The sequence below is a fragment of the Tasmannia lanceolata genome, unplaced genomic scaffold (assembly GCF_043159265.1).
Source record: "Tasmannia lanceolata isolate RefF3 unplaced genomic scaffold, GAP_Taslan_0.1 ptg000008l, whole genome shotgun sequence".
NCBI classification, from domain to species: Eukaryota; Viridiplantae; Streptophyta; class Magnoliopsida; order Canellales; family Winteraceae; genus Tasmannia; species Tasmannia lanceolata.
Window position 1 is genome coordinate 17,082,159 of NW_027518685.1, and position 25,316 is coordinate 17,107,474.

General features: G+C 38.9%; 2 protein-coding genes across 3 annotated transcripts; both read left to right on the forward strand.

Moving 5' to 3' along the window:
• Nucleotides 1-10,203: 10,203 nt before the first annotated feature.
• Nucleotides 10,204-15,425, forward strand: LOC143884613 (uncharacterized). Its single transcript, XM_077388267.1, has 2 exons — nucleotides 10,204-13,833; nucleotides 14,946-15,425. Exons 1-2 carry the CDS (start codon nucleotides 10,491-10,493, stop codon nucleotides 15,317-15,319), a joined length of 3,717 nt encoding a protein of 1,238 aa, XP_077244382.1. The 5' UTR covers nucleotides 10,204-10,490; the 3' UTR covers nucleotides 15,320-15,425.
• A 6,447-nt stretch (nucleotides 15,426-21,872) lies between these two features.
• On the forward strand, nucleotides 21,873-23,884 carry LOC143883322 (uncharacterized). 2 transcript variants are annotated; one of them, XM_077386671.1, is made up of 5 exons: nucleotides 21,873-22,779; nucleotides 22,894-22,943; nucleotides 23,016-23,135; nucleotides 23,227-23,289; nucleotides 23,397-23,884. In XM_077386671.1, exons 1-5 carry the CDS (start codon nucleotides 22,656-22,658, stop codon nucleotides 23,433-23,435), a joined length of 396 nt encoding a protein of 131 aa, XP_077242786.1. In that variant the 5' UTR covers nucleotides 21,873-22,655; the 3' UTR covers nucleotides 23,436-23,884. The 2 variants fall into 2 exon arrangements, with proteins under 2 accessions (XP_077242786.1, XP_077242787.1); XM_077386672.1 differs by having other exon boundaries at nucleotides 23,046-23,135.
• The last annotated feature ends 1,432 nt before the right edge of the window (nucleotides 23,885-25,316 follow it).

Here is a 25,316-nt window from a genome sequence, read left to right on the forward strand (position 1 = left end):
TTATTTTTTCATATAATTCAGGTAAAAAAACAAGCTTGAATTTAATCTAAGAAAGGTGAACGAGCTGCAATACCAAGGAAGTAGTTGAGATCTCCCAGATCCTTTATAACATACTATGCGCGTATCAAAGTTAGAGAACAACAACATATGAGATCCAATTCATTTCAATTGTAGACAGACATTTGGAAAATATGATCCCCTCAAGGGGATGGGAAAACCCTCTTCGGATTTGCCCAAGATCTTTGAATTTCATTTATTTCTCTCAGAGGTGGCTTGCTTTGGGTTTGGCGCATTTCATGTAACAGGACTCTCTCAGTGTTATCAAGTGGCTTAACAAGAGATCTCCCCGTCCTTGGAGATTTTCAGAGTTTTTTACAAGATCTTTGATAGTGTGGAATGTCATTCAAATCAATTTACCCATGTTACGAGAAAAGCAAATGGAGAGGCAGATCGGCTTGCCTAGGCTCGTTTTTAGAGATTTTTCACTTTCTCCCACCTTGAGATTTGTATTTTTGTTTTTTCTTACCTTTATCCTCTCCTTCCCTTGTAATTTTTGTTGCCTCAACTATCTCAGCAGTATGCTCTTTAGGGCACGTCTGGCTACCATAAAATTTTTAATGATAAACTAGTCTCTCCAAGTGGTGAGAGAGGGGTCGGGAGGTGAAGTGGCGTAAACTCAGGAAACTGGTGTTTACAAGTGGTGAGAAGTGGCCAAAAATCACAAACAAAAAACTCTACTCAAAATAGAATTGACTTTTTCTTGATTTCTTGCCACTTCCCACCCTCATCTCAATCATGCCCCCCTCAAATCTCTCTTCCTCTCCTACCCGCCCTATGCCTCTCTCACCACTTGGAGACACTAATTTATCATGAAAAAAAAATAAAAATTCTTAGTTGCCAAACATGACCTCACTAAATCTTACCAAAACATACATATATGTTTTGCGCCAATTAAATTTCAAACAATATTGTGGAAATATTCCAGTAGAAAAAATAACAGGTCGGTAATTTCGGTAGGTCAGGTAGGGATATTTTTTTTACATGAAGACTGTTAACGGTCCTCTTTCGTAATACTACCTGACCTACTGAAATTACCGACCTGTTACTTTTTCTACTGGAATATTTCCACAATATTGTTTGAAATTTAATTGGCGCAAAACATATATGCCCCCTTCTTTCTCTCTCTGCAGTACGCATTCACCCTCACTTTTAACGTGATTTGAGGTCAAAAGCGTTAAAGTTGTTGCCCGCTGTTCACGTTATAAAGGGGGGTGAATGAGTAATGCAGAGGGGGTGAAAATATCATCTCCCTAAAAAATGACATATGAGATCTAGATAAAATAACCGTCAATATAAAGAAGAAGAGTGATGATGTAGGCAAAGGAATGACATGTGAACATGAACATGTTCGTGGAGATTCGTCAAAAGCAAATCCATGGAAGAAAGTTGATGGAGTAGTGGAGTGACGCACACGGTATATACATGGCTGTGTGAAGACAACCAATATGATTTGGCCAATAGGGGTTCTACATGTGTACTTCTTCCCTGAGAATATCATGAAGAAAGCCATTTTTTAGTTAAAGTTGCCAAATGGGCACTGGCATGAGATGACAAGTGTTAGGGCTATTTGTATCATAGTGGAGGATTTGAGGTCTCGCAGTAATGATTGTGTGACTTTGGTTGAATCTTTGGCTACTAAACATGCCTTGTAGTGATAAGTTATTTTGTCACTTTGATTTTTATGAGATGGACCAAAGAGTAACCAAATTCATGGATGGGATGGTACGTACGTACGAGTGACCATGTTTAAGTGGCAAGCATGGCCTAGTATTCCTTTGCATTTCCTAGAATGCTTCGAGGTTGCCTCGTATTTCTCTGGTGTTTATATTTTATTTCTAAATTCTTGACATCTTATTTCTATGTTCTTATTTATAGTTCGATAAGAGGATTGGACCACTGCATCTTTGCATAATCTAAGCTAATTTCTTATGTAATAAGTTGGTAGAGAGATGATTCCAATCTCAAATCTCGACCATGAGAGATACAGAATCAACAACATAAGGCTTCTCCTAGGCTCACACGGTATCTAGTACTAGGTTCCCAGGGTATCTAGTGAGGTTCTCACCTGGTAAAGTTGAAGCATTTCCTACTTACATAAATAACTTTTAGAGAAGTGAACGAGTGCATAGGCTAAACTTGATCGATATTATAATTCTTAATTATAAACATTTATAATTATCTAGGCATAGTATTGCCACCCAACATTTAGACACCTGAACCCATGCTAGTTTGTCTCATGGTTCATGTATTTTTAGTGAGCCCCCTTAGTAGAGAATTACTCGATCCACGAACAGATCAATGTGGCATTAACCGAACCGCTCCTCAGTATGGTCCATCTCCCAGTATCAGTCAGCCGTCTATAGGCGACGAGTGCGAGTGGCCATTTTTCTCTAAGGCTTAAAGTTCACAGTCATAGCTTGTTGCCGGCAGGGCTGGCCCACGCACTTCATAGTGATTTAGCTCCATTGACCTGGTTCTCCTATCTTTTTGTAGGGTGTGTTTGAATTACAGGAATCAAGAATCAGTATTGAAATCAATTTTTAATCCTATTCCATATCCCCTGGTAAAGGAGATATCAATTTCTATTCAGTGTTTAGGTATTCAATAGAATCGGGAATCAGTAAATACGGAAAGATTTTAACCCTAAATCTAGAGAGAATTTTTTTCCCTAAAATTAGTCATATAGAGAGAAACTAGGGAGAGGTTTTCCCTAGAGAGAAGAGGGAGCCTACCGGAATTGAAAATACCACCTCTTCAGGCTGTATCAAAATCCACCTGATATTCCCTTAAATATTCAGCCCCACACTTCCTTTTACGCCAGCAATGCCAATCCAAACGTTGGAATTCGAGAATAAGGAATCAGAAGCCGGTTCTTATTCCCTATTATGGTTATTCAAGCATGCTTGTAGTGTTTTGGCGACTCCTAAAGATACCTTATTTGATCAAGATCATAAAAACATATGATTATGGTGAGATCAACTTTAATGGGCTAGACTTGTTGTTTCTGCCAGTTCGATGGATTTGTTTATATGAGATTTTATATCGTGTGCGCGCTTGAATCCAATATTTTTCAAAGAGTACATTGGGCCCACTTCGTTGGATGATCCAAACCGTTCATTTGATGTGCCCCAATGTAAATAGGTTGTACCCAAAAATCATATATGTAGGATGATCGTAAACTTCCGATCTGTCGATGGACTGTTCATTATAGAAACCCCCATAGATCAAAGGGTTAGGATTATCCTATGGAGTTGATTTGTGAAGTACAACCTATTTACATCGGGGCCAACAGATGAAGAATTTGGATCATCCTATGAAGTGGGGCAGAGCCTCTTTTTGAAAAATACTAGACTTTAGGCGCGCAGTCTTTTGTTTATATAAATGTAACATGTATGTCACCTAGAGTTTCCTTTATTTCTTTCTTTTTTTTCTTTTTTAAATTTTTTTTTTTTTGTACGTGTGCATGTGGTAAAACAATCTTTGGATTTAGATAATGAGGTTTCTCATTTTTTACATAGTTAATTACTCTTCTTTTTAAGAGATTTTGAGTATGTGAATATATTATAAAAATAACAATAATATAGTGATTTCTTTAATCTAGTTGTTTGATATCTATGCATAAGAAGTTTTCACATATACCATTCAAAAGAAGAAGAAGAAGAAGTATTCGCATATAATGGGAAAACTATGGTGGTCCTCAAGGCTATGTAAAATCTCATAAGGGATTTGCTAGCGTCCATCGCAGAAGGCATTTCACGGTTGGCCTGTTGCATTTGAGACCAACCACAGAGGCTTACTTTTCAGCAGATTTTGTCTTCATTCAAGAGATGGCTGCTCTCAAATGCAACAGACCATCCGCGGAATGCCTTCTGCGATGGACATTAGCAAATGCCATCTCATAAATATATAGTTCTGTTAGTCTATTAAACGTCTCATATGCGTAAGTTTCTACCTTTAATATTAAAATTTTAAGGCTATTTCTACTAAAAAAGCGTGTATTTTTTGCATAAGAAATATTCGCATATAGTGTGTTGTTTGTTTCATACTATAAAAAGGGAAGTGATATCAGAACAACCATATTTTAATGATTGCACTAACCATTCTTGTCAACCATATTTTAATGATTGCACTGACCAATCTTGTCATTATTATTTAAATAGCTCGTCAAAGATTCTTACAATGCCCAAAAAGCTTTCATAAGCCGATTAGAAAAGAAAAGACAAGCTAAGTCTGTGTAATTATTAAAACATGGTTGTGCTACTATACTCAACTCACCTCACCTCAACTCAACCAAGCCTTGGTCCCAAACTAGTTGGGGTAGGCATGACGTGTTTAATAGCTACAGAGAAACTTAAGTTTATTAGATATTTAGTAGCTATGAATATATTTATATTATAAGGAATTTAATAGCTAACAAAAATATAAGGAAATTAATAGCTAACAAAAATTTTACATTTATAAGATTTCACATATATAAGTTATAACGTTAGAGGCGACACAAGTTCTCTCATTAGGGTTGTATGGGATAGAAATCCTTAGATAAGTTGTTCCTGTGATTGGCTATCTTGCTCGGACCAATCTATAGTGAAGTCATATGTCTGCTTGTCACCGATTTTGTTCAGCTAATATTTTAAGGCACGTACATTACGCATTGCACCCCCCCCCCCCCCCCCCCCTTCTCCTTTTAACGTGATTTGACATAAAAAAGCATTAAAGTTGCCCACTGTTCACATTATAAGGTGGGCGAATGTGTACTGCAGAGGAGGTAAAAATATCATCTCCCATATTTTACTAAAGAACAAAGTTGATGCGAACAAAGGATGACAAATCCAAGTGTAGATAAAATTGACCTAGGATCTATCATATCGAACGGCCCCACTATGTATAGGGAACGGGTATAGGCACGCCACGTTATATGATGTGTGCGAGTGAAGTCCAGTATTTTTTCAGTAAGTACAGTGTGGCTCATTTCTTAGGATGATCCAAACCGTTCATTTGATGGGTCACCTTTAAATAGGCCGCACGTTGTAAATAATCTCCTTAAGATGGTCATAACCCTCCCATCTGAAAAAGTACTGCACATTATAGAAACATCTAGATCGAGGATTAGGATCATCATATGGAGATTATTCATGGGGAACATCCTATTTGCATTGCTGCCCAACAGATGAACTGTCTGGATCATCCTATGCAGTGGGCCCCAACATGGTTCTTTGAAAAATTATGGACTCTTACACATCATATAAATAAAATCTTCTACGGCAGCAATGAAACAAAAGTACATGAATAAGTGTAGCTTATGAAATGACTACGTTTCGTTACGAGGGCTGACTGCTGCCATGTACCATTGCCCATTGGTCGTCCAGCAGGTCAAATGAACGTCAGCTTCCCTTGGAAATGGCATCCCACCTTTTATTTACAATTTATCGTGCTGACAAATTAATCCCGAACCAATTTTCTCTCCACCATCTGAAGGCTCTGTTCACTTGTTTTTCTAGCTGCAGAAAAAGAAAAGAAAGGAAAAGAATCTGACATGGAAAACTGGAAAATAAAGCATGCAGGCAAAGTGGTTTTCTCAGGAAAGTGATTTTCCCATCATTTTGGTGAGAAAATTTAGAGAGAAAGTGCAAGAAAGTTGGTTTTCCACGTCATTATTTATATTTTTCACTTGTGTAATTCTGCTTTCATGAGAAAACAAGTGAACAACGAAAAATGTCAAATCATGTCCAATCACGGGAAAATTTGGCTTATTTTCTTTTCTTCTCCTTTCCTTTCTCAAGAAGGCAAGTGAACAGAGCCAATGAATGTGTTTAAAATACTTTATCGGCCTATATCGGCCTCAATCCAGCTCACCTAATATGAACAAAATAAAATAAAAATAAGATAAAACCTCTTCATTAGTGTTTGAATGGAAATTTTATTGGACCCACACTCTAAATATCTAACATGGCACTACTATGATGGAATTGAAATTGGGTGCTCCCATTGGCCCAGTTCAACATGGGATGGTGTTGAGAAAATCCGCAGGGCAAATCTGATCTGATCGTGCACAAATTAACGAAAGTAAAAAATAATAAATTAAGCCATAGGATGAACAACGAGATTTTTCGTGGTTCGGCCAAGCATCCACGAGTGAGAAACACGATCTTCCACTACGAGGAAAAACAATATACAATGATTACCATGGATTAAACCCAAAACCCGCAACACTTTCCTTGCTTCTCTCAAACCAAGACCATACACAAGGAGTAACTCGAGAGAAAACCCAAGTGATAAATCCGAGAGGAACCTGAGAAGGAACCCACTTCCTCCATTTCAAAAAAAAAGAAACTCTCTCTCTCTCTCTCTCTCTCTCTCTCTCTCTCTCTCTCTCTCTCTCTCTCTCTCTCTCTCTCTCTCGGTAGCCGACACACCTTAGGCTTCTCATGTTCCCACCCTTGTTGTGCAGTCGACACGGCGACACACACAAAAGGGCCTCACCTTCTCACGCACTTTTTTCTCCCACCAACCGTAGCCTAAAACAACCAAGGGCTGATGCTTTTAGAAAACCTTTATGCCTTTTTTGGTTGCTCAAACGTGGGAGATCATCAGCATCTGCCCAAAGCATGTTTGGTTGCCAAGTGATAAATCCGAGAGGAACTTGAGAAGAAACCCACTTCCCCTCTCTCTCTCTCTCTCTCTCTCTCTCTCTCTCTCCCCCCCCCCCCCCCCCCCCCTCCTTAAGGTAGCCGACACACCTTAGGCTTCTCATGTTCCCACCCTTGTTGTGCAGCCGACACACACAAAAGGGCCTCACCTTCTCAGGCACTTTTTTCTCCCACCAACCGTAGCCTAAAACAACCAAGGGCCGATGCTTTTAGAAAACCTTTATGCCCTTTTTGGTTGCTCAAATGTGGGAGATCATCAGCATCTGCCCAAAGCATGTTTGGTTGCCATTTTACATTGAAACTCCCTTTGACCACCATAAATCTTCCTGACATCATTATTGTCATTTTTCCTCGCGGCGTCTACGTGGCAGCAATGTTTCCTCTTCTAGTCTTCTCCCCAAATTTCACCATTTTGAAATGGTGAAATTTGGGTGGAAGAAGAGGAGAAGGTTCTTGTCTTATTCTCTTATCTCTTTCACTCTCACCCCTACATCTTCCACTAATCTTCTCACGGATTGCCGCGCAACCAAACACTACTTACCACTCTTCCTCTAATCTCCTAGCGACATTTGAGTAAAAAAATAGAGCATAAAGCTTTGTTTCTGATTTTGCTTTTCTTGTCTTCCTAGCCAATCTACTTTCCCAACAAATAGCTAATCATGGATAGCCGTCCTTAAGATGCTGAAAAGCTGAGCGACAGCCATAGTATGGATGTCACATGATTTCAAACTTTATCACAAAATAGCTACTGGAATCAGGTCGAAAGGGCAATTAATTAAAATTTTGACTATACTTACACGTGCATGGCTAATTAATTATAATTCGTTGGGTGTTCATAAGCATTTCAAAAGAGACCGTTTAGAGGGTTAAAATTCATTTTAAGCAAAACTTTCTTTATATTGCTCATTTTAATAATTTTAAGAGTTCCATCAGATTAGAATTCTCTTAATTAAGGGTTGGTAATAAGTTTAAGTTTCATAATTTTACTATTCAAGAAAATTAATGATTTCTAGTAAGTATAGCTCATAGGAAGTAGTCTTGTTAGGAGTATTAAGCCTATTTAAGGCTCGTTAATTGTATCGTAAATGACTTTGGATTATTATCAATTGAATTTTGTTTTAGGAAATTTTTATTCTCTAGTACTTGTGTATTAAATGGTTTGTTATTAGGTAGAACACAGTGATTCTCTCCCTCCGTTACTACAACTTCATTCCTGAGCGTGGAGAGCGAAGGAAGGAGATACTGAAATCTCAGGGCGGAACTAAAACTAGTAGTGCATCACCAACACCAACCTCCTTTCAATTGGAACAAGAAAACTATCACTACATGCTCCCAAACCAGCGATCACCATCGCTCTATGGATGGCTATTCTAGTGCCAAACATGGACAATGCGCGATTTATGGGATCCACCCAAACCTATTGGGGTACGTCCCACATTATTTTAATGGGGCCTATCAAGGGCGAACTACTTCTTCCCAACAAGAACAAAGAAGCCTACATGGCTAGAAAGGATTGAGATCCATAGCTTAGCATATAAAACTTCTCAATGAAAAAGAAATAGAGAAATGGAATACTAATTTGTGTAGCATTTTGTCCCACCTAGATGTGTGAGCTGTATAATGATAGGAACATATCACCCAATAATTTAAACAAAAGGAAATGCATTGTTTATCAAATAAATAAATGATTAAAGAAGTCGTATATAACATGCACGTAGAGCATCTGTTTGACTGTGGATTTTGGTGTACATGCTATTGGGGGCCCACCAACGCAGAACATTCAATTCAAACAGATGGTGGCCCCCAATAATTGCTACTACCCTCAACCCTGATTAGATTCCAATTATTGAGTGAGTGGAGCTAGTGGCTTTCAAGATAGTAGAGCAGAGAAGCTTGTAAGGCTTTAAAAAATGAGAATCAGGCGAGATTAGCTACTCTTGTGGGGGTTCTTACTGGTGGAAAGGGTGGGCCCGTGGCACATGCCAGGTGATCGGAGCCATTGGTTGGTGTGGGACCTTGTGGCTGGGACATAACTCAAAGGCCCTAAGCATCATGAAGATCTGACCACCTTTGTATTTGATCAAGGGTGCTAAGATGGATGGTAAAAACGAAAGAAAAATGAGAACAAATGATCAAAGATTTAAACCCAATACACAAAAGTCGCAAAGATCGATTGGTTAAGATTATAAAATTATTATAAATAAGCAATTCGTCATGTCTAACACGAATACACTTGGGTTGATTTTTGGAAATTGGGGTTTAGCTTTTACCACAAAATCGAGTGGGGTTTGGGTTGATTAATTCTAATTCACTTTTTAACAAAGGGTCAACCCAACTCGACTCAAATTGCTTCCCTAATCTACATGGCACATATACAATGAAAATGGGAAATGAACCACATGATTTTATATGGTGTGAACGGCTATGCATGAACATGCAGCCCAAAAATACAGTGGGTCTCACATTGTTTGAGTGATCCAAACCATTAATCTGTTGGGCCATGGCATAGATAGGGTGTGCCCCAAAAATCTTCTCTATAGGATGATCCTAATCCTCTGATCCGTGGAGATTTCTATATTGTGCCGTCAATTTTAAACCTCCACAAATCAGAGGGTTAACATCATCCTATGGAGAAAATTTTAGTCACACCCTATCTACGTCAGGGCCCGATAAGTCAATGGTTTGGATCACCCAAACAATGTGGGACCAGCCACAAATATAAAATGGGTACAAATTCACGTTGTTCATCCAGAACGTCCAATAACTTTGAACTTTTGAGCTATTGCCATCCATTTGGTAGCCACTAGATCAATGAACTAAGATTGCTAGACACAGTGTCCTGACCTCTAGATTGGTTGGTGAGACAGGTAAACATAATCAAGAAAGGCGAAAGTAAAAGGAAATGAAGACAAACACAAGCATTCTTATAAATGGAAATGAGGACCAAATGATTGTTAAAGAAAACCAAAGAGACCAAATGGATTAACCCACTTTTGGGGCAAAAGGAAAGAAACAAATGACATGGAATACCACACGCAAACCCCCCCACAAAAGATAAGAAGGGGGGTGGTTTACCAAATGGTTTTATGCTTATGTCATCAGAGCATAACAAAGACCAGTCCCTACACAATTTTTCCCCAAACAGCATTGGTTTTGTACACACATAAATCCACAAAACCACACCTTAATCATAAAAAAAGATTGCAACCACTTAAAAGAAATGCTACAAGACATCCGGATTTGGTGGCTCAAACCCAACAATAATAGAAAGGAATTAGTTTGATAAGAGAAGAAAGAGAATTAAGTTTGAGTTTTTTTGGTTGAATAAGAGAATGAAGTGATGTATGTATGTTGTGGGTCTTAGACTATTGACTTTGTGCAATATAAAAAGTGGAAATTCAACCGCTCTCTTTTATGCTACGTCCCTAAAAAAGGCCAATTCATGAATACTTCGTCTCTCTAATACTCTGTCAGTCTTCAACCACTGTATCTCTTCTAACCTCTGCAAAATCTTCTCTCTCTTTTCTCTCTTTGAAACTCTCAACTACGAGTCATTCGAGAAGAGGGTAAGGTCGTCATTAATGACATTTGTTGCATTCTCTCTCTCTCATATCTCTTCTTCTTTAAAAGCTCTCTGTAATTCCCGAGTATCGAACATCCAACCACCTTTGTAATATCGTTCTTCGAAAAACTTTGCTGGCACAAAACACGCTTTTTTTTGAAGGTTTATTAAGCAACATGTTGAGCCTTTTAAACTTGTTTTCCCTCTGAGTTTTTGCAAAAATGGCGAAAAAGTTTGTCTTTTCGCTGTTTCTTTTGGTTTTGTACGTGGGTTTGTTGACTGGTTTCGTGTCGGGTGAGCATGACTCGTCCAAGTTGACTGAGTCGACTCGGCGGGTTCTTTTGGAGGTGAAAAGGTCGTTTATTGACGACCCTTTGAACGTATTAGCTGACTGGTCTGTGGATAATACTGACGTGTGTTCGTGGAGGGGGGTTTCTTGTGAGTCGTCGCTTGACTCGGTCGTTAAGGTGGTGAGTCTGAATCTCTCTGACTCGTCACTCGCCGGGTCTGTCTCGCCTTCACTCGGCCTACTTCTAGACCTCGTTTATCTCGACCTTTCATCAAACAGTCTCACCGGACCCATCCCACCACAGCTCTCAAACCTCTACTCACTCAACTCACTCCTTCTTTTCTCCAACCAACTCACTGGGTCGATCCCGAGTCAACTCGGTTCTCTCAAGAATCTTCGGGTCTTGCGAATCGGTGACAATGATCTATCCGGTCAGATTCCGAACTCACTTGGAAACCTCTCGAACCTGACCGTTCTGGGTTTGGCCTCTTGCAACCTCACGGGAAAAATCCCTCCCGAACTCGGTCGACTCGGCCGAGTTGAGAACTTAATCTTGCAACACAACACCCTCGAAGGCCCGATTCCACCGGAACTCGGTAATTGCTCGAGCCTCGTCATCTTCACCGTTGCCGTCAACCAACTCAACGGGACAATCCCATCCGAGTTGGGTCAGCTCCAAAATCTCCAAATTCTAAACCTCGCCAACAATTCACTCAATGGAGAGATACCGAGTCAACTCGGAGAGCTGAGTCAACTCGTCTATCTCAATTTCATGGCCAATCAGCTCCAGGGTCGGATTCCAAACTCTTTGGCTAAACTGCGGAGTCTACACAATCTGGATTTTTCAAGTAACCAGCTAGTTGGAGAAATCCCAAAAGAATTTGGCAATTTTTCAGAGCTAGTTTTCATGGTCTTATCCAACAATAAGCTTTCAGGTGTTATCCCTACCACTCTAGTAAAATGCAATTCACTTGAAGCTTTAGATTTGTCAGATAATCAGCTCAACGGTTCGATTCCAATCGAACTGGGTGAGCTCCAAAATCTAACTGATCTTCTGCTAAACAACAATAGCTTGGTTGATTCAATTCCTTTGTCAATTGGAAACCTCACCAACCTTCAAATTCTTGCTCTCTATCACAATAACTTAATTGGGAATTTGCCCCAAACCATTGCCATGCTTGGAAAGCTTGAAACTCTCTATCTATATGAGAACCAATTCTCAGGAGTGATCCCATTAGAGATTGGAAACTGTTCTAGTTTACAAGAGATTGATTTCTTTGGAAATTATTTCAGTGGAAGCATTCCAATTACAATTGGGAGACTTAAGAATTTGAATTTTCTTCATCTCAGACAGAACGATCTCTCCGGCGAGATTCCGCCTACTTTGGGAAACTGTCACCAACTTACTGTTATCGATTTGGCTGATAATGGTCTCTCTGGCTGCATTCCGGTGACATTTGGATTCATTCAGTCTCTACAACAGCTAATGTTGTACAACAATTCACTAGAAGGTAACATTCCTGATGAGCTAATTAAGTGTGGAAACTTGACTAGAGTTAATCTATCTAACAATAGATTCAATGGGAGCATTCTCCCTCTGTGTAATTCACAATCTCTTCTATCTTTTGATGTTACTAGCAATGAGTTTGATGGTGAGATTCCTCCTCAATTGGGGAATTCGCCCCTGCTTTCGAGAATTCGTTTGGGGAGTAATCGATTTACAGGGCAAATCCCTTCTTTGTTGGGAGAAATTGGTGAGCTTTCGCTTTTAGACCTTTCGAGCAATTCGCTCAATGGGATGATCCCCGAAGAGCTTTCATTGTGCAAGAAACTGACCCATATAGATTTGAACAACAATCTACTTACCGGGCCAATTCCTTCGTGGTTTGGAAAGTTTCCTCAATTGGGGGAGCTTAAGCTCTCATCAAACCAATTTTTGGGGCCTATTCCTCGAGAAATCTTCAACTGTTCTAGTCTTCTATTGCTTTCCCTTGACAATAACCTCCTAAATGAGAGTCTCCCTTTTGAAATTGGCAGCCTCTCATCACTCAATGTGTTGAATCTTGATCACAATGGGTTCTCTGGATCAATCCCTCCCACCATTGGCAAGTTAAGCAATCTCTTTGAGCTTAGTCTGTCTAGAAATGCATTTGATGGTGAAATCCCAGTTGAGATGGGACAATTGCACAATCTACAGAGTCTTTTAGACCTTAGCTACAACAATCTCACTGGCACAATCCCATCTTCCCTTGCAACTTTGTCCAAACTTGAAGCCCTTGATCTCTCACACAACGCCCTTATTGGAGAAATCCCTCCCCAAATCAATGACATGAGTAGCTTGGGCAAGCTTGATCTCTCATACAACAATCTTCAAGGTCAATTGGACAAGCAATTCTCTCACTGGCCTATCAATTCATTCGCGGGGAATACCGGACTCTGTGGCCACCCTCTTGCCCCTTGTGACAATTCTAATACTAACACTCGCCACTCTGGCCTAAATTCATCGTCTGTGGTGGTAATTGTAGTCTCTTCGGCCGGAGCTTTTATTGTTCTAGTACTTGCTTTAGCACTTGTGCTCAAGTTCAATTCGCGATCTTCGAGAAGAGCGCATGAAGTGAATCGTGCTTATTCTTCGAGCTCTTCTCAAGCGAAGAGGAGATTGGTTGCCCAAGGGGGAACAAAGAGAGAATTCAAATGGGAAGAAATTATGAAATCCACCAACAATCTTAGCGAAGAATTCATAATTGGGTCAGGTGGGTCAGGGACTGTTTACAAGGCAGAATTACCGACAGGTGAAACAATCGCGGTTAAGAAAATGTGGCACCATAGAGATGATCTTATGCTCGATCGTAGCTTCACGAGGGAGATTAAAACACTTGGGAGGATCAGGCACAGGCATTTGGTTAAGCTTATGGGGTGTTGTAGTAGTAGAGGAGGGAATGCGAATCTTCTGATTTATGAGTATATGGAGAATGGGAGTGTTTGGGATTGGTTGCATCCAGGTTTGCTGAGTAAGAAGAAGCAGCAACTCTTATGGGAGATGAGATTGAAGATAGCGATTGGATTGGCGAGGGGAGTTGAGTATTTGCATCATGATTGCGTGCCGAAGATTGTTCATAGGGACATAAAATCGAGCAATGTGCTTCTTGATGAGGATATGGAGGCGCATTTGGGTGATTTCGGGCTGGCGAAGATTGTGATGGACAACCATGACTCTGTCGCTACTGCCGAGTCGACGTCTTGGTTTGCCGGGTCTTATGGGTACATTGCTCCAGGTACTGGTAAACTAGAACTATCAAACTGTTCTTTTGGATTATGTTTCTATCATGGAAGAAACTATACACAACTATGGTTTTGCATCTTGGTTTTCATCAACTGATATATCTTGGATTTATTAGATGAAAAATTTCTAAAAATTTCTAAAAATATGAAATATATGGTGGATTTATCAGTTATATCAGCCAATAAAAGTTTAAATTTACCAAAGTTGTCCCAGTGATTGGCTACAAATTACAATAACTGGCGATGACAAAATTGGAGCTAATTTTAGCGGCCCATATTATAAATTTTGGCAGATGTTTCCTATTTAATGGTCTCTTTCTCAAATTTATCAGCACATATTTCTGTTATTTTTTTAAATACTTCAAAAATTCAGTAAACTTTTTTAGGCAGATCTCTATAACCCATCAGAGATTTCTTGATCTTGGCTAGGGTCCAAGATATCCTAGACATCAGACACTTCAAAATTTGAAAGTTGGCTATGATTGTACCTTAGATGATCTTGTAAGATCTTATGTGGCCAATCATTGAACTTGGATCAATGGTCAAGATTGATGAATGAGATTAAGTGTGAAATTATTGAATTTACTTATTGACCGAAGTAATCAATAAAGGTATAAGGGTAACTAGTGCATCTTGTTCTATTAAGAGATGAATGTTTAGTGTGGGCCTAAGTTTAAATATATCAGGACTAGTAGTTAAATTTAATTATTACAATTCTATTATGTGTTGAATCTTAGCAGTTGTTTTTCTATAAAATATTGGTATTTGCTGCCATCTAATTGACCTTAAGAAGATCTTCCCAGTAAGAGATCAGGTCATCTAGTGAGGCAGTAGAAGATCCAGCTAGATTGATCAACCTCCATGGCCAATCGAGATAACTTTCTAATCTTCATTTTGATTCTAGTAATTTGCATTGTTAGTATAATTCCTAATAGATCTAGAAAATCAATTTTATTAGATCTGTTTCTGTGATCATGGTAATCTAGAATAACAAGGCCAATGCTCTAAATGCCCTGATCCTAGACTTACAATTGATAGTAGAGTACACTTATTAGAGTACGCGTACTCATTGCGAAAGCTGATAACATTGTATGGTGTGTTGCAGAGTATGCTTACTCATTGCGAGCTACAGAAAAGAGCGATGTTTACAGCATGGGGATTGTGTTGATGGAGCTCGTGAGCGGGTTGATGCCAACCGACAAAGTCTTTGGGGAAGACATGGATATGGTGAGATGGGTCGAGTCACGGATTGGAATGCCGAGCCCTGACCGGGAGGAATTGTTAGACCCCAATTTGAAACCCCTCGTTCCCGACGAAGAATCCGCAATGTTTGAAGTCCTTGACGTCGCATTGCGATGCACGCGGACAGCACCGGCGGAGCGACCTTCGGCTCGGCAAGTGTCTGATCTCCTCCTCCACATATCTATGACTAATAGGCTGTGTTCTACAAAGAAGGTTGCTACCACTCCACACACTTGAGCTGAATTCTTTCTTATATTACATTTTAAACTTAGACTAGGATTACTCTCTCACAGGGATCTCTCTTTCACAGTTTCACTAACCTAATATACACGGTTGTTTTGTATGGGTCTTCAATTTTGCTTTTTGAAAGTATTTTGAATAGTACTGGACTGTTTGGAGAGATTTGTATGGTGTCTTTCTTGTATTAACAAAAGGCAGGGTTGTTTATATATGCATAGGAGGGATTTCTCTGTGCTTTCTCATGATAGTAAATAGTCTTTTTCTAACATCCTTTACCACAACCGGCTCCACGATAGGTCCCTATATTACTCCAATAGGATTACTCCAGTGGTAAACGTCCATTGCTCTTCTATGAACCTTCATTACTTTGTTAAGAAACATACAATTGTCCCCTTCAGGTAGTGAATATACGTTTTACAGCCGCACAATGATATGTCGTCGGGGATTGAAAAAGTTGATATACCTTATTGATGAAGAACGAGATGTAAGGTCTCCTGAGAGAAATATTGAAGGGCACCCATGGTGCTTCTGTATTCAATGACATAGGAAATTGTATTACCATCATAGAGGGAGAGGGACTTGAAGGCCTTCGGAGTATTACATGGCTTGGCACTAGGCATGTGGGCGTGTGCCAGAAGTTTAGTTGTGTACTTGCACTGAGAGAGCAATAAGTCATCTGAAAAATGTCATACTTCAACTCTCAGAAAAATTGAGGAAATCCAAGGTCCTTGATTGCAAATTCTGTATGGATGTGGGGGGGAAGACGAGATCTCATTCGTATTACCCGTCAAGATAATATAGTTGACATACAACAGTCGAAAAGTATCATGCTGGGATGTCAAAATATGAATAAGGATGTGTCAGAGCAGGACTCATATATAGAACCCAACTGTGTGGCGACGATTGGAAGAACATGACTGCGTTTAGAGGCAAAATCCTGCCATAGGAGTGAGATGATCAGTCAGGGAAAGAGACTGCAATTGCGACACACTTCATGGCTATACAACAAACCATGGAGATCTTCAAAAGAGAGATAATCAACCCTGTTAGTGACAACAACAGGAACAAAGTTGTCATAATTGGGGCCAAACCCGACATGTATGTACACAGTGAGATCTAATCTAGAATAAGCTGATCGTCTGTGGACAGGGCATCAATAAGGGTCGTTAATTTCTGGAGATAGTCAGACATTGATATGGACCCTTTCCTCAAAGTCGAAGTAATAAGCACTATTGGGCAAAACACAATGATAATGTGCAGTTATACTCAAGCTCTAAATCACAAGTATGATAAAGTTATAAGGATAACAGAAAATGTAATGGTTGCAGTGATCTGGGCAATTCAGTTTGCTGAAATAGTTGAAACTGACCAGTGATAGTCAACGCCCTTATCTACTGTGTGCAGAGAGTAGTTTCAAGGTCTAAACCGAACAACCTTTTTGGAATCCTTCTTTACTGTACTTTTAAACAATGAAATTAAGTAAAGCCAATTCTGCCTTTAAACAATTTGCAATTTGAGTGCACAATGATAAGCCCCTTCGAGAAGAGTTCTGTTAGACAAGGCCAGCTGCAAACTCTTTCAGCAAATGAAAGTTTGAATGTTGCTGAACAGCCTATACTTCTAGCCGATTGCTTCCTTAACACTTTTAATAGTAGAAGGAAAAGAAAGCTGAACTTTTGTGTTTTAAGTATAAAAGATTAAAGAACGCCTTCTCCAATGGCTTAAGCTCTTGGAGTAATTGGTTGTTTGATATGGTATTAGAGCAAAGGTCTTGGGTTCAAAACTTCTTGATATTAAAAAATCCACATGTAATGGCCAACCCAAAAGAGGGGCCACATGTGCGACGTGTAGGCCAACCTAAAAAAGAGGGGCCACACGTGAGGGAGAGTGTTAAAGTATAAAAAATTAAGTAACGCCATCTCCAATGGCTTAAGCTTTTGGAATAATTGGTTGTTTGACATTTTGCACTTGCAAACAAGAAGAAAATACTACCCCAATAACTGGTTTCAACTACAGAACACCATCCAATGATGAGGTCCTCGGTTTTGCTTAAATTTGAAAGATCATTTTAAACAAAACTTTGAATACTAGGCTCCTTATTTCTGTTCCATAATGCCATATAATATTTTAAGGCCACGTTTGGATACCTCATGTTTTTGTATTTGGATTTGGATTTGAGTTTTTGATACAAAATACATCAATCATTACCATGCTCATGTTGTACGAGAGAGGGAGGGAGGACGACTTGCTGTTGCTGCAGCAAGGTCAAGGAGCAGCGAGGGTGAAGGTAATTGCCACAAATATGGATTTCCAAATAATGTCTCGCAGAAAAGATTTGAAAGTCAAATTTTTTTTTTCTTTCAATGTTGTAGCTGATTTGGAAATCTAAGTATCCGATCCAATTCCAAATCTCAACTGCAAATGTGAGAAATCCAAATCTAAATGTTGTGGGTATCCTAACGTGGCCTAAAGGCAGCAATCAAAGAAACTCATCTAATTTCCAAAAACTAATGTATGTAGAAGCTCATGGTTTAACATAAAATGGTTTTTAGCACTTTGAATTCGATTCAAATGGTCAGAACATCTGAATGCAATATTTAAAACTTAATGAATGTCAAAATGCTGACAAGTCACCGGACTTTCTTCAAGCAAAAGCCCTGCAATAGCAAGTTCAATTGAGAATGTCGTCTACCACATATCGGAATACGAGTGTTGTCCTGTGCACACAAAAACATGCATATCAGAATTCGAGTGTTGTCTTGTGCACACAAACACATGCTGAATTTTGGCTTTTCCAGTGACAATCCTAATTATGACGACTGAATTCACTGATCATTACGAGAACTAAGGGCGCGTTCGCTAACCATTATATAATCTGTTTATGCCTATTTTGTTGGCGCAAGAATGAGAGAAAATAGGGAAATCCCAATAATCTTGTTCGGTTCACCGGCCCACCACAAGCCAGTGTCTAATTTTTTTTCGCTTTTGGGTGTTTTTCACCTTAAAAAGATGGGATTCTGCGGAGCGACTCCGAGTCGCTTCCGAGATCTCATCAATCCGTTTCTCTCGGCTAAAAATGAGAAGCCTTGCCGAACACACCCTCTCTCTCTCTCTTTCTCTGTTTTTTTTTTACCGGTAAGCTGGGGTTAGGAGGACCCTACTAGAGCAGTACTAACTCTCATTATAATGGAATTAACTTCGTAAATGACATGTCTGAATGAAGAATGTGTAACTATGTAAGTATACCAGATTGGTTTTTAGGTAGCTCAAACTCCGATCAACCCAACTTGTTTTTACCTCCCTTCTTGGTCAAATTCCAAAACAGAAAGTTCCAAACCTCAAAAAGCTGCTAAAAGAGAGAAATTTGGCTTTTATATGGAAGCCTTCCAGCTTAATTTCAAAAGCGTATTTCTAATTCCCCAAATACCCATGTAATAGCACACCTGTTCTACATGACTATCCTTGTAGCTTTCGATCGCCTTTAGATGGTCGAGTCTACACTTCCTCAGCCACTATCTCTGCCATATCGTCCTTGCGCGATATCCTTGTAATAGCACACATGTGTTCTACATTGAACATATGTTGCAATGTAGTCCAAATGACGATGAATGTCGTAAGGCTAATAACATGTGTAAAGGGGAGAGGAAATCAACAAATTGAGGATCAGTTGGTCCTGGCTTGAAAGTTTGGGTTAAGAACTAGAGGTTCGTTTGGCGAGTTCTGGGGAAGACATGGTGTCCACCACAGTCTCCTTGGTGACAAGAACTCAGAGATCCATGGGCACGAAGGATTGGTTCTGATTCTCCCCCTCAGAATGAAATTTTTATTTGAATTTTTTAAATTAAATTTTTAATTTTATTTTTTTATTCAGTTACTAGGAGAATTGTATTCCAATTCTGATTCCTAATTCCGCCAATACACATGTAGCCTTATGTTTGGATGTATGGATTCTATTTTCTTGGTATAAAACTTTTAGGGAAAATTACATTTACACCCCCTCTAGTTTCTGACACATTCAACTTTAACCCTAACTTTCAAAACGTGATAAGTACACCCACTGATGTTTCAAAACGTGACAAGTACACCCCCTCTGTCAACGGTCCGTCAGTTTAACCTGATGGAAAGACTGAAACTAACCATGGTTAATATTTTGAGGACAAAAATACCCTCATTTGCAGAGGGACTAGGGTTACGCAATTTCCCACCGCCGCCGTCGCTATCTCCTGCCACTGCCGTCACTTCCACCACAGACAATGAAACCCCACCCCATGGCTACATCAAACCCATATTTGAAGAAAAAAAACATTGATAAAAACAAAACAAAAAAGGCCTAAAATATTAGGGTTTATGTGCAAATCATGATAATGGTGTGAATGAAGACAAACAAAACTCCTAAATCGAGGGTTTTTGTTGATAAATAAATTTTCAGTTGGGGAAGACGAGGGCTTTTTGGTCATTTTCACCTCGTTGTCTACTCCGTCACGTTAAAAATTGAAAGTCAGGGTTATATTTGAATGTGTCAGAAACTAGAGGAGGTGTATCTGTATTTTTCCCCAAACTTTTAATGAAAAATGAGTTTTTACTCTTTGGTTAAATTAAATTTCACTTTCACGGTATCTTACAATCTGATTTGATAGATCTAGAAGGTTTATAAAGGGGTCTAAACAAATGTTTTCAGGTGTTCTTAAAGAGACTCGTACTTTGTCTAAAAAATGCTCACCCATTCTTAATATTATATTGATTTTGATTCGGTTGAATCATAGGGACTGTTTCCCATTAATCCTTTCCACGTTGGGCTTCTTCAACTCTCTTCAACTCTCTTCAACTCGTGACACTGCAACGTTGCTACAAGCAATTTGAAAATATAAAGTTTATTTTCTAAGATGGGCCTCTACAAACTTAAAATATAAAGTCATACCTCCCCCACGTGGAAGGGGGAGGTATGACAAACATATAATCATGGGCCACAGTTACTATTACTATTACTAGATAAGAATTTAAACCACAAGATGGACTACCAAGACAATCTCATCTTGATGAACGGAAATGATCATGACTCAGTTCCCACTCGACATAGTTATTGTTGATCAGGGCCGTCAATTAGGTTCGGGTCATAAATTAAAGAAAAAAAAAATGTAGGTTCTAGCTAAGGGTGTCAATTTTGGCTCGGGCTCGGAAGCTCGCTCGAGCTCGGCTCGAATCCTTAACGAGCCGAGCCCGAGTTAGGCCAGGCTCAGCTCTGCTCGGCTCGTTAAGGCTCGTTAAGAATTTAATATATTTAAATATATATATATATATATATATATATATATATATATATATATATAATATTAATATTAATATATACACTAAAAGGGTTGTCTAGGGAGTGAAAGGGGGAGGCAAAATATGTCACTTCTTTTTTGGAACCCCATTTGTTACTTGGACCACCCCCTAGTGTAAAAAGAGTAGTAGAAAAACACTAGATAAGGCTGTCCAGGGAAGATGAAGGGTGTAAAATTAATATAATTCGGGCTCGATAAGGCTCGCGAGCCTGGCCGAGCCCAGCCGAACCTGGTTCGAGCCCGAGCCAAGCTTTTGAGCTTAACGAGCCGAGCCGAGCCGAAGCTCGGCTCGGCTCGGCTCGTTTACACCCCTAGTTCCAGCAGACACCGAATAGAGATATCATCTTCTAATACTGAGGGATGCAAAAAATTAACAGCTTGAAGACATCTTAAAGGACATTATTGGTCATGTTCGATCCAAATTTCTCTAATCATTCGATGACATTGGGTGCGATAAGATATGGTGTTTGGTGTGGTATTCACTGGCTCTATCTCTACCTAGTTGGCAAGAAATTGGGATGGAAAAAAAAATTCGGGTTGAATACAGTATTGGTTCAAAATTTTAGAAAGAAAAGAAAAATGATATAGTAACAGTGTATGGAACCAACAAATAGCCTCTTCACATGTTAACAACTACTTGGCTGGCTTAATCTTGGGACATTGTTTCACCTCCGTCGTGCCTCGTTCTATAGCCCTTTCACCTTTTTGTGAATGGTCTCAATGTAAAAATAATTTTTTTTATTGAAACCATTCTCTGCCCTTCACAAAAATTTTTTCGTCGCAAAGAGGTGAAACAACCTCTTATCTTAGTTCCCTTTCTTAAAATTTGTTATGTTCAGGACTCAAATAAAAGGGATATGCTAGCGTCCATCGCAGAAGGCATTTCGCGGATGGCCTGTTACATGTGAAAGCATGAGTGAAGACAAAATCTGCTGAAAAGTGGGCCGGTGTGGCCGCTTTCAGATGCAACAGGCCATCCTCGAAATGCATTCTGCAATGGACGCTAGCAAATCATACTTTTAAAATTAAAGAAGATGAGGGATCTTAAAATTAATTTTGATTTTTGGAAATAAAACTTCGCTGCCTAACGTGAGGCAGGAGGTTCCTACCTAATGCAGTCACAGACTGCCACGTAGCAGTTTTTAGATGCCAAAAAAGAAAAAAAAAAAGCTTTTTAGAGGACAAAATTAGGGCAGTGATCCCCCCCCCCCCCCCCCCCCCTTTAGCTTTTTTGTCTTTTAAGAACAGTCCATCTTTCTTTTTTCGTAACTGAATATACTAGATGGTTTTAGAGGTGCACACCACCTGTTTGATGAATTTCCTCAATGAATTGAACACCATCTGTTTGATGAATTACTTCTAAAATCAAAGTTTTAGTTCAAATTTCTTTGCTTTTGTCATGTGTGAAGTCATCCACTGATTGAGCACTCTGAATAAACATATTCTCATTCTGCAAAACCGAAGAACGATAAGTAGGGAGGTTTCTACCATTCATTTACACAGAAAAAAAGAAGAGGTTTCCTTGCAAAGAGTGCAAAGTATAAGGAAGTAGTATCTAGGAACAAGGGCGGAGGCATATGTATCATGGGGTGGGGGTGATCCCAATTAAAGCAACTGTAGAAATGATGAGCAGAGAAATTGGAGGGCATGAACACCTTGGGTTTTCATATGTAGATTACCGAAATTACATACATAGGAAACGAAAGGTAGTAATGGAAAAGGGAGATGCTGGAGCTATATTACAATATTTTCAAAAAATGCACTTATAGAACTCATCTTACTTTTATTCAATACAACTTGATGAAGATGATATGATTACGAACATTTTTTGGGCTGATGCACGATCAGTGACTGACTGGCCTTTTTGGGGATGTTATATGTTTTGATACAACCTACTGAACAAATGATTATGGTCAGCCGTTTGCACTATTTATTGGTGTTAATCACAAGGTGAAACCTTATTTTCTAATAGTGAACATGTTGAAAAAGTGGCTCACACTGGTGATCCTATGACAACTACAATATGTGGGGTTAAAAGAAAAGCCACAATTGGACATGCGCATGGTCGGTTGAAAGATCCACTTGAGCGACAAAGGCATAAATCCACAAAAAACTCCAAGGCGCCAACTATGCAGATACATTTTGAAAAATCTTTTATAAATATTAAACAAGTGTTACACTTATGTTTTTTTTTTCTATAAAGGTAAAGCATCAAGCTTATGTTAACATAATGATCTCTCTCTCTATAGGAGATTTCCCTCACTGATTGCAATACACAAAATGAGCATTTCACTCAGGTAAGACACGCTTACCTCCTTTATAGGAGTTATCCTTCAGTAGAAACACATATTTACAGACATATATTATAGGAATCTTTCATCGTTGGTTGCAATTCACAGCAAGAGCAACATGTTGCTAATGAAGGAGTTCAATACATTAATGTTTCGACCCTCATTGATTCCAATACCCAGAATAATCAATTCGCTCAGGTAATAATCAATTCCAATACCTAATTGTCGGTTTTCATCGTATGCTACTAATGAATTATATTGTGCTTCTTATGTGGCAATGTCATTTTAGCATGAGAATTTTGCTAGTGTAACAAGTTGGCCTGGTAATATGTCTTTCACTCAATTACTTCAGGTAAATAATAAATTTGAATATTATTGAAAATGCAACATATGTCATTCACTCGATATGTCTTTTTATATTCATTTCATTGTTTTAATACTTTGTTGAGAATGTTGTAGGCACAAAATGATGGAGAAGTGCAAGAGTTTTGGAATTGAATGCCACATATCAAAGAGCCTAATATTATTGAAGGTGGATGCTAGCTAAAGGATATCAGTCAATTTATATAATTTATACCTATGAATAGGTTAAAAGATTTTGACATCTATCATTTGTAATTATGAATGTAAGAAAAAAAAAGAAGTTTGATGAGTATAGAAAGAGATGGGCAAAGGCAAGGTACATGGTCATGTTTGATAGATAGACTAATCGACAGGGTAGGCATCTTGCTTGTGAATATCCTAAAAGTGGTTTCACCAATGCTTCTGTACAGAGTACAGAGTTTATAACAAGTACAAATTCACAAGGGTAAATTTTGGGTTTTGCAAAAAGCTGCCATTTAGTTAACATAGAGGATGTTACATTCTTTCATAATGCAACCCTATTCTCTTGTCCTTATTTATTTCGAGTGTCGGGTGGAAGAACAAGGTGAAACACTGACAATAGAACAATGTGTCCTTTAAGAAAAGATTTCCACTTTGTGCAGGCTGACCCAATTCTGCAAATGGATAAATAGTTGTGTTTATTGTTCCGGGCACACCATATATCTTAAAGTACACAGAAACCATCTTTCTTATCGAGTCAACTAAATAATAACTATGGATAAAAAACTTGTGACTTGGAACCATCTTTCTTATCTAGTCAATTAAATAATAACTATGGATTACAAACTTGTGACTTGGGTTCAACTCGTCTGGCCATAAATCCTAATCAGCCTACTAATCTTTTGACTCAGGATTTAAAATTTTTTTCTAACAAGGAAGCACAAAGAAATCTTTAGAAGGGATAAAATCCTTAAGGACCTTGAAAATTTTAAGAGAAACCCTCTCTCCAATAAACATGAAGAAAATATTATAAAAATGATAAGTTTCTAAGAAGTTCTATGTCAGAATGAGGGAGGATTGTTGTTTTAAAAAATTCCAACAGAATAATGGTCAATTTTTTATCTACCAACTTTCCAACCTTATACGAACAAAGAGCAAGTATGAGCTTTGAAGAAATTCACCAAACAGATGGTGTTTAATCCATTGAGGAAATTCATCAAACATGTAGTGTGCACGGTGCACCACAAAAATCATCCTCCATATTCACGGCGACCAAGGGGAGTTGGGCGTTTAAACGCTGCTGCGAAAACCCTTCAACCAAAAGCCACGAGTGAAAAGAGAGAATGGGAACCACTTAGGGTTTTAAGTAGGGATAATTTTGTCCGAGGACAAAATTCTAAAATCCACTTACCTAAACTGCTTCTTAAGATATCTATTGATAGAACGTTTTATGGAGGGTTCGGGGCCATTTGGATAACTGCATTTTACAATCTCGGATTATAAAATTCAGGATTTAGCTTGAAAGTGGTGTTTAGATGGCTAAAATCCTGGATTTTATAATCCAAAAAACTTGTATTTTAATCTGAAATGTACGAGAGAGATACAATGGAGAAATCAGGGATTGGGGTAGATCAGTGGGAGGCATAACTGAGGTTTGACGTAATGTACGAGAGAGATTCAATGGAGAAAGCAAGGATTGACGTAGATCATCGGATGCACAACCCATGTTTGAAGAAATGTGTGACAGAGGATGCAAATGAAAAAGCTGGGATTGAATTAGATTAGTGATGTACAACTGATGTTTGACAAAATATTTGAGAGAGATTGATTCAACGGAAAAAGCAGTGATTGAGGTTGATGGGATGCAGAACTGATGTTTGGATAGGTCTATAAATAAGTGACACCTATTTTAAATAAGTGACACCTATTGTGCCTCTTTGTGGGAATGTCCTACCTGTCATAGGTAACAAGGGTAGGCCACTTGGGGTAGGCTGATTACAGGATAAAGCTAGGAGGTTATCAGGCCAGTGAGAAATGCCTTTGATAATTTAACAG